General features: G+C 50.4%; 1 protein-coding gene across 1 annotated transcript in view; it reads left to right on the forward strand.

Annotated features, from left to right (window-relative positions):
• The window catches only part of LOC132834014 (nectin-2-like), a 76,458-nt gene extending 62,505 nt beyond the window's left edge, over window positions 1–13,953 (forward strand). Inside the window, exons 6-9 of the mRNA XM_060852727.1 lie at window positions 3,504–3,642; window positions 7,171–7,231; window positions 8,071–8,157; window positions 8,709–13,953. Of these exons, the coding sequence (XP_060708710.1) occupies window positions 3,504–3,642; window positions 7,171–7,231; window positions 8,071–8,157; window positions 8,709–8,888 (467 nt within the window). The 3' untranslated portion in view covers window positions 8,889–13,953. The remainder of the gene's footprint in view (window positions 1–3,503; window positions 3,643–7,170; window positions 7,232–8,070; window positions 8,158–8,708) is intronic.
• The last annotated feature ends 937 nt before the right edge of the window (window positions 13,954–14,890 follow it).

Here is a 14,890-nt window from a genome sequence, read left to right on the forward strand (position 1 = left end):
CCCCCTCTTCAACCTTCTCTGCTGCAAAGAACACACAGCACCCCCCTAACTCGTCTCTGTGCACAGCTGAATTCCTCCAGCTCAGGCAACATTCTGGGAAATCTCCTCATTGGTCCTTCCTGCAGTTCACCCACCCAGTTAAAACCCCCCCCGCAGCTCGCTCCTTTTTTCTCTCTGCTGTTCAAATGCCAGCATAAAGGACTGTGCTCCCCTCTCTGTGTAATTAACCCTCTCCATCTTTGTCTCATTCCGGGGAAAAACCTCCAACACCTGATTGGCCTAGAACTGCATCCCTTCAACCAATCCGATTTCAGCGCCCGCCATTTTTAAAAAAAATGGTAACCCAACACCCTGACAAACGCTCAATTCGCTTCGTTCCTCGTAAATCTCAAGGGGCTTGACTACCAGATGTTGGAGACGTTTCATAGCTCAGGTTGTGGGTCGGGTTGGAAGTTAGCTCGCTGAGCTGGTGGTCTGACCGAGCACAGTGATGAAACGTCTGAGAACAAAGGCATCAGTTCAGCGAGCAAACTTGCAGCGAGCGTATCAGCAAGGAAGTTACCACAAATCCAGACACCGTGCGGCGTTGGCGTCTGCCAGAATCCTGCTCTGAAAACCACTCCGTCAGAAGAATGTCAAGGATTTACAGGCAGTGTAGAAAAACAATTAAATGAGACTGCTCCCAGTGACAGGGGAATGTTAATGATGTGGATGGGTTTTAGAGGTTGGGGACTGTTCCTTCTCAGAAGGGAGTAGAGGCAGATTTGAGATGGGTGTTTAAAATCAGGAGGATGACACCAGAATTGGAGGTGCAGTGGACAGCAAAGAGGGCTACCTCGGATTGCAACAGGATCTTGACCAGATGGGCCCATGGGCTGAGACGTGGCAGATGGAGTTTAATTCAGAAAAATGAGGTGTTGCATTTTGGGAAAGCAAATCTTAGCAGGACTTATACACTTAATGGTAAGGTCCTAGGGAGTGTGGCTAAACAAAGAGACCTTGGAATGCAGGTTCATAGTTCCTTGAAAGTGGAGTCACAGGTAGATAAGATAGTGAAGAAGGCATTTGGTATGCTTTATTGGTCAGAGTATTGAGTACAGGGGTTGGGAGGTCATGTTGCGCTGTACAGGACATTGGTTAGGACACTGTTGGGATATTGTGTGCAATTCTGGTCTCCTTCCTATTGGAAAGATGTTGTGAAACTTGAAAGGGTTCAGAAAAGATTTACAAGGATGTTGCCAGGGTTGGAGGATCTGAGCTACAGGGAGAAGCTGAACAGGCTGTGGCTGTTTTCCCTGGAGTGTCCTTATAGAGGTTTACAAAATTGAGGGGCATGGATAGGGTAAATAGGCAAAGTCTTTTCCCTGGGGTGGGGGAGTCCAGAACTAGAGGGGCATAGGTTTAGGGTGAGAGGGGAAAGACATAAAAGAGACCTAAGGGGCAACTTTTTCCACACAGAGGGTGGTACGTGTATGGAATGAGCTGCCAGAGGAAGTGGTGGAGGCTGGTACGATTGCAACATTTAAGAGGCATCTGGATGAATATATGAATAGGAAGGGTTTGGAGGGATATGGGTCGGGTGTTGGCAAGTGGGACTAGATTGGGTTGGGATATCTGGTCAGTAGGGACGGGATGGACCGAAGGGTCTGTTTCCATGCTGTACATCTGAGTCTATCTGGAGAGAACACCATTGGATGAACCATTGGTCAAAGGACTGAGGATAAGCAGCAACAGCTTTCAGCTGATTGCTACTTGTGTTAATGGGGGCCTTAAGGGGAAAACGTTTTTAAAAAAATTATTCCCTTGCTGGACTTGAGTATTGCTTGTTGTGCTAGCATTTATTCCTGTTTCTCAAGCCTGTTTCCAGAGGGATGTAATAACATTTATTAATTTGTTAACAATTACACCATTGAAATTATATTTACAAGAACACTTGGTTCTTTGTCTTGTATGCTATGGTGTTTCAAATGCTGGGAGTTGGGATTTGTGTAGATCTGTGTTTGATGAATATAATGGAATCGATGGGCTGTAGGGTCTCCCTCCGTACTATAATACTGTACAACTCTGTGTGTCTGATTAAAACTATCTGCAAGGAGATGGGTCAAGTGCTGGCAAATGGGGTTAGAGTAGATAGGTGCTTAATAACAAGCAGAGGTATGATGGCCTGAAGGGCCTGTCTTGATGCAGAGTGAGGTGGTGGCAAATCCAACTGAAGCTTTCAAAAGGGAGGGAGGGCATGGAGGACTGTACTTGTGTATCGTGTCACTGTCGTTCTCCCACTCTTCGATCTCCTGCCCCTTCTCCCTCTCACGTGATGTATCTCTCTCTGTCTGTGTGTCTCTCTCTCTCTCTCTCTGCCTGTGTCTGTCTCTGTGTGTGTCTCTCTGTCTCTGTGTGTTTGTCACTCTCTGTGTGTGTCTCTCTCTCTCTCTCTCTCTCTCTCTGCCTGTGTCTCTCTCTCTCTCTCTCTCTCTCTCTCTGCCTGTGTGTGTGTCTCTCTCTCTCTCTGCCTGTGTCTGTCTCTGTGTGTGTCTCTCTGTCTCTGTGTGTTTGTCACTCTCTGTGTCTCTCTCTCTCTCTCTCTCTCTCTCTGTGTGTGTGTCTCTCTCTGTGTGTTTGTCACTCTGTGTGTGTGTGTGTCTGTCTCTCTCTGTCTGTCTCTGTCTCTGTCTCTGTCTCTCTCTGTCTCTGTGTTTGTCACTCTCTTGTCTCTCTGTCTCTGCCTCTCTCTCTCTCATGCAGTTTCCAGGAAAACCTATTGAGACCACTCATTCCAATCTCACTCGGTTGGGTGCGTTGTGTTCTGTGGGCTGTGATGTTTCCAGTTGACTGTATCACAAACAGCGTGAAATGTAATGCAGGACATTATGCCAAATGAAGCTGCTACATTTATTAGACGGGGTGGGTGACTGTTTCCGACTCCGACTTCATATCACCGGCGTTATCTCCTGACTTTGTGTCTACGTGGTGCAGACTGTGAAGGACTGGGACCACCTCACTGTCCCGGCAACAGGGTCGTTCGTTTACTTGAGGTCCAATGAGACATCAAAGGCGTTTGAGGGACTGTTGTCCAGCGCAGGTTCACCCTGGGCCACAGGAGGCAGTAATGGGACCAGGACATTGGCTTTCTGTCCAAGGAGAGTGTGGGGAAGGTATAGGCATAAGTGGGAACAGAGCAAGAGAGCTGGACACGTTTCCAGGCGAATTCCTGAGCTCAGGATCCCAGGTAGCTGAAGGCACAGCTCCCAGTGGTGGAAGGAATGAGGGCTGGAGGGTGTTATAGGGATAGGGATGGGTGTTGGGGCTGGAGAATGCAGTAGATAGTTTATTCTGTATCGAAACCCCTGCTCTCCCTGTCCTGGGAGTGTTTGATAGGGACAGCATCAAGGAGCTATACCATGAGTCTAAAAGAGTAGAGGGAGCTTTACCGTCTTTCTAAGGGAGTAGCGAGCCGGTCATGATTCCTTCCATCTCCCTTTTTTTTTACCTTCCATCCCTCTCAGAGGACCCAGTGGATTCGGGATCGACGACTGGAGCAATTGTGGGTGGGATCATCGCTGCGATCGTTATCCTGACTGTGCTGGTCACTGCTGTCCTCATCTTCAAGAGACAGAGGAAGAACGCGGGCGAGGAGGAAGATGAGTGAGTGTTGGAGCCGGTGTGCGCTTCGAGCTTCCTGACCCCCCATCCCCAGGACCAGAGGCCATGAGTCCTGACCTCTGACCCTCATACCTCCCAATGCCTGGGCTAGCACCCAATGCTGGCAGAATGGATGTGCACCTCCACATCTTTCCTGCCCATCTCTAACCCCAGTGGCTTTTGGGTCCCACACTAAACTCCTTCCCCTGGCCAAAGCCACGTTCCCAACACTGAGTCTGGGGAATGCGGGTCCCTTCTACTGGCGGACAGAAGGGCCATTCCGGAACCCGTCGGCAAAACCCTGAGCCGGGAATCTGGGAGCGGAGAATGATCTCCGTCAGCTGATCGCCAAGCGAAGCTTTGTGTTGTCATTGAGTCACTCGTGTTGTACTGTGCAACTGATTGGAAGTGATGTTCCCATAGTGTGTGGTGACTGCACACATCACTCCCCATCCCCATGCTGTGTACGCTGCCTCCACTGCCCTCAGCGGCCCATCCTATTGGCTCACGACAAAATAGGAACTGGATACACCGCTCCCTCCTGACTCCCAGCTAGCCCTCCTGAGCCAATGGCAGCCTCATTCCAATCAGCTTCCCAGAAATCCCGGCGATTAGGCCGAATGTGACCTTTCAGGCCCAACTGGAGAGGGGAGTGGAGAGGCAGGGACGTTTCTTCCAAAATTCCTCCTCCGCTCCCCCTCCAGCTACTGCTGCCCCAGGACGCTCCGATCCCTGAGCTCAATCTTTGTCTCCTTTCTGAGAGAACAGCCCATAAACTTTGACCTTTCTCCTCTTTGGCGTCAATTCCCATCCAAGTAGTTTCCCGCTGTCCCCGTCATTCTCTCATGTCACCTTGCTCCCCATCCCTAATTACCCTCTGGCATGTGTGTCTGGCACCCACCATCCCTCAAGGACAGAGGGTAGTTAAGGAATCGGCCATGTTGTCATGTGGGGTCTGGAGACACGTGTAAGCAGTAAGGAATGGGCCTCCTGCCCTGAATGGATAGGACTGAGCCAGTATTGTTTGGTTTTGGGTTTCTTTCTTATCAACAGTCCTCAGGCCCCTCTTTCAGAGACTGGCTTCGATTCCAGATTTCCACAGGTGGATTCAAAATGCCCCCCTCCTCGTCATAGTGAGATTGTTCTAGGCAATTTCCTACGGCCAATCCACCCCGACCTGCACATTCCAGGGCACTATGGGACAATTTCCCATGGCCAATCCACCCTAACCTGCACATCCCTGGGCACCATGGGACAATTTAGCATAACCAATCCACCCCAACCTGCACATCCCTGGGCACCATGGGACAATTTCCCATGGCCAACCCACCCTAACCTACACATCCCTGGGCACTATGGGACAATTTAGCATGGCCAATCCACCCTAACCTGCACATCCCTGGACACTATGGGACAATTTCGCATGGCCAATCCACCCTAACCTGCACATCCCTGGGCACTATGGGGCAATTTCCCATGGACAATCCACCCTAACCTGCACATCCCTGGGCACTATGGGACAATTTCCCATGGCCAACCCACCCTAACCTACATATCCCTGGGCACTATGGGACAATTTAGCATGGCCAATCCACCCTAACCTGCACATCCCTGGGCACTATGCGACAATTTCCCATGGCCAACCCACCCTAACCTACACATCCCTGGGCACTATGGGACAATTTAGCATGGCCAATCCACCCTAACCTGCACATCCCTGGACACTATGGGACAATTTCCCATGGCCAATCCACCCTAACCTGCACATCCCTGGGCACTATGGGGCAATTTCCCATGGACAATCCACCCTAACCTACATATCCCTGGGCACTATGCGACAATTTCCCATGGCCAATCCACCCTAACCTGCACATCGCTGGACACTATGCGACAATTTCCCATGGCCAATCCACCCTAACCTGCACATCCCTGGGCACTATGCGACAAATTCCCATGGCCAATCCACCCTAACCTGCACATCCCTGGGCACTATGCGACAATTTCCCATGGCCAATCCACCCTAACCTGCACATCGCTGGACACTATGCGACAATTTCCCATGGCCAATCCACCCTAACCTGCACATCCCTGGGCACTATGCGACAATTTCCCATGGCCAATCCACCCTAACCTGCACATCCCTGGACACTATGGGACAATTTCCCATGGCCAACCCACCCTAACCTGCACATCCCTGGGCACTATGGGACAATTTCCCATGGCCAATCCACCCTAACCTGCACATCGCTGGACACAATGGGGCAATTTCCCATGGCCAATCCACCATGACCTGCACATCTTTGGACAGTGGGATGAAAGCGGAGCACCCGGAGGCAATCCAAGCAGGCACGGGGAGAATGTGCAAACTCCGCACAGGCAGTCACCCGAGGCTGGAATTGAACATGGGCCCGTGGCGTTGTGAGGCAGCAGTGCTAACCCCTGATGTGCATACGAATGGCCTCCATCTGCAGTGCAGGGTTCATAATTTCTTGGCATAGAGGAGCAGAATTAGGCCATTCGGCCCATCGAATCTGCTCCACCATTCGATCATGGCTGATATGTCCTCACCCTGTTTCCTGCCTTCTCCCCATATCCCTCCAACCCATTACCAATTAAAAATCTGTCTGACGTCTCCGCAAATTTACTCACTGACCCAGCACCTGCCAAACGTTGGGGTAGCCAATTCGACAGATCCACAACCCCTTTGGGAGGGATTGTTTCTCCTCAACTCTCTAAGTTTGCTAGCCCTTATCAGAAGAGTCGGGTTGTGTGATTTGAACCTGTGTTCTCACCTGACGCCCGGAGGTTACTGACCCAGTGATGTGCCTGTTGTGGTGGTAATGGGGTCAGGCAGGTGGACCTCATAGAATCTGAGTTCCCTGATTGGGGCTGTTAACCTGGTCCAGTCAGGGAGCCCTGGCTGACTGACAGAAACAGGAGTGTCAGAGGTTCTGCTCACTCTGAGAGCTGGCTCTGAGGAAACTAGGTCAGTATCAAGGACTTGGCACGTGTAAATAAAGTGGTAACTTGGTGATGGGATACCCACCTCTGTGCAATCCTCTCAGTTCCCATCTCCCTTCCCTCTCCCCCTCGATCCTTTCAGACCTAGAACTGGGTCAGTAGAAGTCTTATGGTACGTGTGGGATTGTCCGTACCGTGCGGAAGATGAAGCTAACTGGTTGTCCGATGCTGCCTTGTGGAGAGGTTCCTGCCAGGTTTGCTGGTGGTGGGTGTGCCAGGGGGAATTTCAGACCCCACGTTGAAGTGGGTGACCCAGCACATTTGATGCCCAGTCACTGACCAGAACACCATGGTGACCTGCAGCTCGGGTTCATAGAGCTGAGCGGGGAATATTGATCGGAATCGACAGTATCGTTCAGACTCTCCTTCCCGGTTCTTCTCCGACCTTTATCCTCTTGATAGATCTTTCAGTTGCGAAATAATTACTCGCCAATATTTAACGTTTCTCTCCTTGGCTCGCCAAGTCTCTGCTATAAAGTGATTTGGTTTTTTGCTTTTTTTTTATTACAGTCTTGAACCCCCCAACTACAAGCCTCCTCCCCCAAAGAAGACCCTGGAGGGAACTGACAAGGTATTCGTTTTCGGGTTCAATTCTGTTTTCCAGGGAAGGGACTTGCATTGATGTGGCGCCTCCCGCAACCTCGGGGCATCTCAGAGGTTGCCGCAGCCAGTGCGGCTCTTTCTGAATTGTGGTCATTGCTGAAGCATGGGAAATACCACACTTTTGTCTAGGCACAGCAGGATCCCACAAGCGGGAATGCGATGATCCACTGAGGATCCGTTTGGATAAGTTGATTGAGAGAGAGATGTTGGACTGGGGTCATGGGAAAGGTCTCCCCCCTCCTGCTCCCCTTCCAGTCATGACTGTGGGAGTCTCTTACATCGACCTAACAGGAGTGAGGATGGTGTTGGCTTAATGTCTGAGACAGTTAATCTGACAGTGCGGCGCCCCCTCAGCACTGACCCCCCGACGGTGCGGCGCTCCCTCAGCACTGACCCCCATCTCCGACGGTGCGGCGCTCCCTCAGCACTGACCCCCATCTCCGACGGTGCGGCGCTCCCTCAGCACTGACCCCCATCTCCGACGGTGCGGCGCTCCCTCAGCACTGACCCCCATCTCCGACGGTGCGGCGCTCCCTCAGCGCTGACCCCCATCTCCGACGGTGCGGCGCTCCCTCAGCACTGACCCCCCGACGGTGCGGCGCTCTCTCAGCACTAACCCCCTCTCTGACAGTGCGGCGCTCCCTCAGTCCTGTTTGTGTTGGTGTGTGTTTGGGTTGTGCTATCTGCCCTGGGGGTGGGGGATGAGTGATGAGGTAGAACATACCAAGAATGGGGCTGAGATGTCCAGCTGCCCCCTGGAGATATAACTGCGTTCCCTTTTCAATGTTTAACAGTGTACTCCTTTAGGTTATGAAAACAGAAGACGAAAAGATGGAGAGCATTCCCATTACCACGACCTACTATGAGACTGGGGCAGATGACGATAATCGAATGGTAAGGTGACAGGCAGTGCGAGGGACTCACCCACTTTTACTTTCGAATTAGTGAAAGGAATAACTTTGATTGGAACAGTGAGGGACGTGAATGGACGTTTAAAGTGACAATTTTAAATGGGGAGCTGGAAGCGAGGGAGTATTTGGATAAATCAGTGAAGGTAGGTGCTCAGGCAAAGGTGGCTTTTACAAACACCAAGAGGGAGAGCGAGTCTGAAATGGCACGTTTATCAGAGTTCAGTCGCAAACGCAGATCCTCGTTCTATTCCCTGATGTTGAATGATTGATCACCATGTTACAGGGCTTAGAGAGATAGGGAGGGGCTGGAGGGGCTTAGAGAGATGGGGAGGGGGTGGACGGGCTGGAGGGGGTTACAGAGGTAGGGAGAATACAGGGGTATAACGGTGATGCTGTGTTGGACTGGAATAGGATGGGAGTGAGATGCCGTTGGACGGTGCGGAACGCGTCTTGTGTGTCTCACTCTTGGGACTTGTCCCCTTTCTCTGTCTCTCCACCCCCTCCTCCCTTTCTCTTTCCCCTCCCCCTCTGTAGACCCTGACCCAGTATTACGATGAGCCGGGCCTGAACACTGAAGTGAAGTCTGCTAACGTCGCCGTGCGCCCTGGGGACTATCTGGAGCAGGAGAACCCGATTTACAATGACTTCTCGTACAATGAGCCTGAGGAACATCGTAAGAGCCAGGAGTTTGTGTCGAAGGGCATGTACGTGTAGGCCCCAGGCTTCTCCTGGCGAAGACTCCCCATCCCCCAACCCCCGCCACCATCCTTTCCAACCTCGTTATTTGCCTTAACACTAACACGGCTGCACTTCCCTTCTCTCTTCCTGACTGACACAGAATTTATACCTTCTCGGGTCTCGGGGGGTGGGAGTCTTCACACTCTCTAGTCTTGACACTATCAATCCTTGACACTTTTTTTTGTTGGAATTTGTCCCGTTTGTCTCAGGAGACAGAAGGAGCTGGGCTGAGCCTGACCACTTTCCCTTTGGCACCCACTCTCCCTCCCCCATACCCCACCCCCACCCCCTCAGTGCCCCATACCCAGTAAAAGATACTAGGCCCACAGAGTGTAATATGTGGCCTGGTCATCACACTGTACACTACCAAGCCTGAGGTTGGGTTGGGGGAGGGAGGGGGCCTAGCTCTGTCCTCATGGGGGCATTGATGGGGATGGAAATAAGGAGATGGTTTTGTGTCAGGAGCTTAAACCCCTTAAACCCCTCTCTGTTCCCCATTTACCCCCCCCCCCATTACCTACTTACTCTGCACTGTCCCAAACTTTGGGGAGTCACGGTAACTCTGGGAACCTACAGGAGCTGGTTGACGCTGGTGAGTGACAATTCCATTGCCTTTAACAACGGCCACTCCCAGTCTCGCTCCTGTTTAATCAGTTTCCCAATGTGGTCGCTCTCAATCCCTCCCCCGCCCCCCCAATGTCCCCATGTTCCTTCACTCTCAGCTCCCTACCCTCACCCCGTCTTCGGTGGAGAGAGAGAGAGTGCGCACGATTGCGCTTCATGAACTTTTCTCCTGCCTTCTTGGAAGCTACAGTTGATTTTGTCAGCTAGCGGGGTGAGCGTGGGTAATGGGAGGGGGGTTTTGGGAAGGTGCGTCTGGTGGGCTATTGTCAGAATGGGGGCATTGGAGAGGTCAATGGGTATGGGGATTGGGTTGGGGGGGCACAAGGTTGAGGTGCAGGTAATTTGAGGAGGTGAGCGATTGTTGGGCACTGATGGAGAGAGGAAGGGGCAAACCTACAACCCCCATACCCAAGGGTTGGGGATAGGAGTCCATTAACCGGGAGTACCGTTACGTGTATCGCAGGGTAACCCACTTGGGTCATATCGCTCTCTGTCTCTGTCTTTCTCTCTCTGTCTTTCTTTCTCTCTCTGTCTTTCTCTCTCTGTCGCACTCTGTCTCTCTCACTCTGTCTCTCTCACTCTGTCTCTCTCACTCTGTCTCTCTGTGCTTCTTTCTCTGTTTTTCCCTCTGTCTCCTCTCTTTCTTTACTTGGGCTGAGCTCTGGGATTTGTAAAAGCCACAGAGCTTGTGTCTGACTCTTTAACACTTGCTGAGCTCAGAGGAGTTTGTTGTGTTGAGGATAACTATTAATTCAATCTTCCTGAACTCTGGGTGAAGAGCCACAGGGAGGCGCTGCAAGGGTATTTCAGATCCAGAAGCAATTTTAAACATCTGGGATGGAAAATCCCTCTCTTTCTTATCCGGAATTTAGAAGCAATCCAATTTAAATTTCATTATAGCCCTGCAGAATTATTTAATTTTTTTTTAGTTGAAAGTACAATCTGCTTTGTGTTTTTAAATCCAGTTTTGTGAGGGGCGATTGTTGGGGCCCTGTAACAGTTGGTGAAGCCCTTCCAGGCTCTGGATCAGACTTTCTCATTCACCAAAAATATCCCTCTTTTTTTTTTAAACAAATTTAATGACTTCTTAAAAAAAATACCATTGGAGTGAAGATTAGAGGAGAAATTAAGAGATCACAGGCCTTAAAGGGTTAGGTCAGGAATGACATGAGAAGAAAAATGAATGAGGGGGGGTTGGTGAGAGGAAAATGCATTTAAAGTCTGTGTAAATCCAGCTGTGGAATTCTGTTCTGGAACTGATGCAGGAAAAAGCATCCAGTTAACATCTACACAGACCCACTACTTCCTCATATCCCTGAAACTGCTTCCTTTCCAATTTATTGCTACAGCTCATCCCCCCCCCCCGTCCCACTTAAATAATGTTCCTGTTGAATCTGAACCCTTTCAGTCTCAGATTTACAAGAGCACGGTGGCTCAGTGGTTAACACTGCTGCCTCCTAGTACCAGGGACCCATGTTCGATTCCAGCCTCGGGCAAGTGTTTGTGTGGAGTTTGCACATTCTCCCCGTGTCTTCGTGGGTTTCCTCCGGGTGTTCTGGTTTCCTCCCACAATCCAAAGATGTGCAGGTTAGGGTGGATTGGCCATGCTAAATTGTCCCATAGTGCCCAGGGATGTGTAGGTTAGGGTGGATTGGCCATGCTAAATTGTCCCATAGTGCCCAGGGATGTGCAGGTTAGGGTGGATTGGCCATGCTAAATTGTCCCATAGTGCCCAGGGATGTGCAGGTTAGGGTGGATTGGCCATGCTAAATTGTCCCATAGTGCCCAGGGATGTGCAGGTTAGGGTGGATTGGCCATGCTAAATTGCCCCATAGTGCCCAGGGATGTGCAGGTTAGGGTGGATTGGCCATGGGAAAGTGTCCCATAGTGCCCTGGGATGTGCAGGTTAGGGTGGATTGGCCATGGGAAACTGTCCCATAGTGCCCAGGGATGTGCAGGTTAGGGTGGATTGGCCATGGGAAAGTGTCCCATAGTGCCCTGGGATGTGCAAGTTAGGGTGGATTGTCGATGGGATATTGTCCCATAGTGCCCAGGGATGTGCAGGTTAGGGTGGATTGGCCATGGGAAACTGTCCCATAGTGCCCAGGGATGTGCAGGTTAGGGTGGATTGTCGATGGGATATTGTCCCATAGTGCCCAGGGATGTGCAGGTTAGGGTGGATTGGCCATGGGAAACTGTCCCATAGTGCCCAGGCGTGTGTAGGTTAGGAGCGTTAGTCAGGGGAAAATTTGGAGTTGGCGATTTGGTGTGACTGGGTTAGTCTTTGGAGGGTCGGTGTGGACTGGTTGGGCCGAAGGGCCTGTTTCCACTCTGTAGGGATTCTATGGACTTGCTCCACCAAGAAATACAGTTCCCTCCTCTTCCACCTGCCCTCTCTGGGGTCTTTCCCCTTCAACCCTGGGGGCTGACACTCCTGTCCCTGGGAACTGCTTGAATTGAATTGATTGAATCGATGGAAAGCCGCGGCCTACCCCAAATAATTCCAAACGCCCTGATTCAATCTCTTCCCCAGCCTCTTACCCACTCCCAGGGCAACAGTCCAAGTCTCCCTGTGTGTCACTGATCTGGGACCATTCTGATAAATCACCTCCACAACCTCCTCAAACCCTTAGTGTCCTTCCTAAAGATCCTGAGCTGCCCCTCTCTGATTCCTGCCAGGAAGGACATTTTCATATTCCCGCCTGGGATTTTCCGATTGGATGTAAATACTCCTTGCTTCGCTCTGAATTGAATGGCAGAAACAATAGCTGACCAGGTATATGAGCCATTGGATTGTCACTACAGCATTAACTCCACTCCGCAGTATTCCCACTTTTTCTGTTTGCATCTGACCTGGAAGGAAGATTGAGTGACTGACTGATTTAAAGCAGAAGATGATGGCGATTGCTCGCACTGTGTTCTTTAAAAAGCTTGGAACTTCTGACCGTTTGAGATTGCAATTGGCATGTGACTGACTGTGTGCCCCGAGGCGTGAGGGGGTGATTACTGCCCACAAAGGAGTTCAGAACAAAACCAGTTTTGGGAGTTCCAGTTTCTGTTCTGAGTGTGAAAACACATTTTTTTACCTCACTCTCAGTGAGAACACTACACTCACTTTTTAAGGGGTAGGTCTGCCGACTCGGTGCTGCCAGTTTGCACACACTATGATCCCAATCACAGCAGTTTGGTGGCAACTCTCTCCATTGATTTGAAGAAAAGAAATTGGCCCCCAGACACTAAGGAGAACTACACTTTCCCCACCCCAGTTCCTGACCCACTGACAGTGCGGCACTCCCAAAATGCTGACCCTCCGACAGTGCGGCACTCCCTCGGCGCTGACCCTTCGACAGTGCAGCACTCCCTCAGCGCTGACCCTCCGACAGTGCGGCACTCCCTCGGTGCTGACCCTCCAACAGTGTGGCATTCCCTCAGTGTGGCTGTGTCTGAGATGATTTAGAACCTTGTTATTTGGAGTGGGATTCCTGAGCAATTGTTCACACTTGACCTAAGATTGTCCGGTGCTAATTGGTGGAAAACTGAGCTCTGTTCCCAATTAGTTGAGGAGATCTCCCCATGTCCATCTGGAATCGATGATCCAATTTAGCCTGATGGTTAATATTTCATGAAGAAAAAACATATCAGAACACCAACTCATTGGCACATAGTCAATGACTCATTTCTAAACATTGTCCTTGCTGGCAAAATGTGAACATATCAGAGGAAGTCTGAAGTAATGCTGCTCTCTGGTGGTGAGTGCCAATGACGTCATTCGGTTGTGCATTCTAAGCTAATTCATCAACACCTGCTTCTATCGCCACGTAACACAGTCACATGTACAAAGGTGCTCCACATGAGTGTTCATCGGACATCTTTTGGCAATTAGCCACGGGAGGAGAATTTCAGAGGGCTGACTGAGAGATGCGTGCTGTTAGGAACGGCCTTGACAGTGCAGTGGATGTGATGTAATGGTAAATATTGTCCCAGTGGCCTGTTATTTTCCACACAGACACTTCATGAAACATCACTGCTGCTGCTTTTTGGTTTTTTTTTTTGGCACGCTCAACTGAATTACAATTCTGTGAGAGAAGCTACAAGATGTGAATACTTAATGTTCTGTGACGCAGTTTATTGTGATTTCTGTAATTAATCAAAGTGACACTACATGGGATTAAATGCCTTTGAATTCTGCTGCTGTTAATCATCTGAATTTAATATTTGTGTATGCACAAGCTGTGATGAAATTTAAGACTTAACACTATCGATGTGAGGGTGTATCAGAACTGATTTTGCTGTTTCAAAATAAAATTACTAATGCTGTCCAAGTCACAGTTGGGCTAACTCTACAGGAAATATTTTGTATATCTTGGATGAGTTTTAAGTTATCTTTTGTAAACAATAAACTTTTTCTGTATTTGCAGGGTGTGTGGGGTTTTCCTTGGGGATTGCAGTGGATGACATGACGAGCAAGGGGAGGGAGAAGACCATGCTAATTGATTGTAAAATACACAATGCATTTCCCAGGATTTGCCAACTTCGAGCTGAATTATCGACACACCCAGCCGGCCGAGAGTGTGCCAAAGCGATTTTTTAAAAACAAAACCTGGTCCATTCTTTACAGCGAAGAAATGTGCATTTCTGTAGCCACTTTCACAGGGCAAGATATCCTAAGTCTACTCCCATCTCCAACAATATTTGACATTCTGCTTGTGATGTGATAAGGAAAACTTTGGGTCAAAGAGCAAAAGAGAGAGATTTGGGTGGGTTTCGGAAGAGAATGTAAGAGCTCAGTGACTGGGCAGCTGAAGACAAGGCATACCCCACCACCCCTTCCAAAGTGGAGCAACAGTGAGAATTGAGGGATACACAAGAGGCCGGATTGGAAGAGATGACAGGGATAGAAAGGGGATGTGGGGCTGGAGAGGATTAATAGAGATAGGGAAGGGGTGGAGGAGGTTACAGAGATAGGGAGGGGGTGTAGGGGCTGGAGGGGGTTACAGAGATAGGGCGGGGGTAGGGGTTGGAGGAGGATAGAGAGCCGGAGGGGGTGTCGGGGCTGGTGGAGGTGACAGAAATAGGGAAGGAGGTAGGGGTTGGAGGGGGTGACAGAGACAGAGAGGGGGGTACAGAGACAGGGAGGGGTTGCAAGGGCTGGAGGGGTTTACAGAGACGGGGGGGGTGTAGTGCAGAGGTGGGTGACAGAGACACGGAGTGGGGGTAGGGGGTGACAGAGACAGGGATGGGTTGGAGGGTGTTACAGAGATCGGGAGGGGGTGTAGGGCCCGGACGAGGTCACAAAGATGGGGAGGGTGTTACAGAGATAGTGGGTTTGGGGCTGGAGGGGGTTACAGAGATAG

This window comes from Hemiscyllium ocellatum, chromosome 38 (genome assembly GCF_020745735.1).
Source record: "Hemiscyllium ocellatum isolate sHemOce1 chromosome 38, sHemOce1.pat.X.cur, whole genome shotgun sequence".
In the NCBI taxonomy this organism is placed as follows: Eukaryota; Metazoa; Chordata; class Chondrichthyes; order Orectolobiformes; family Hemiscylliidae; genus Hemiscyllium; species Hemiscyllium ocellatum.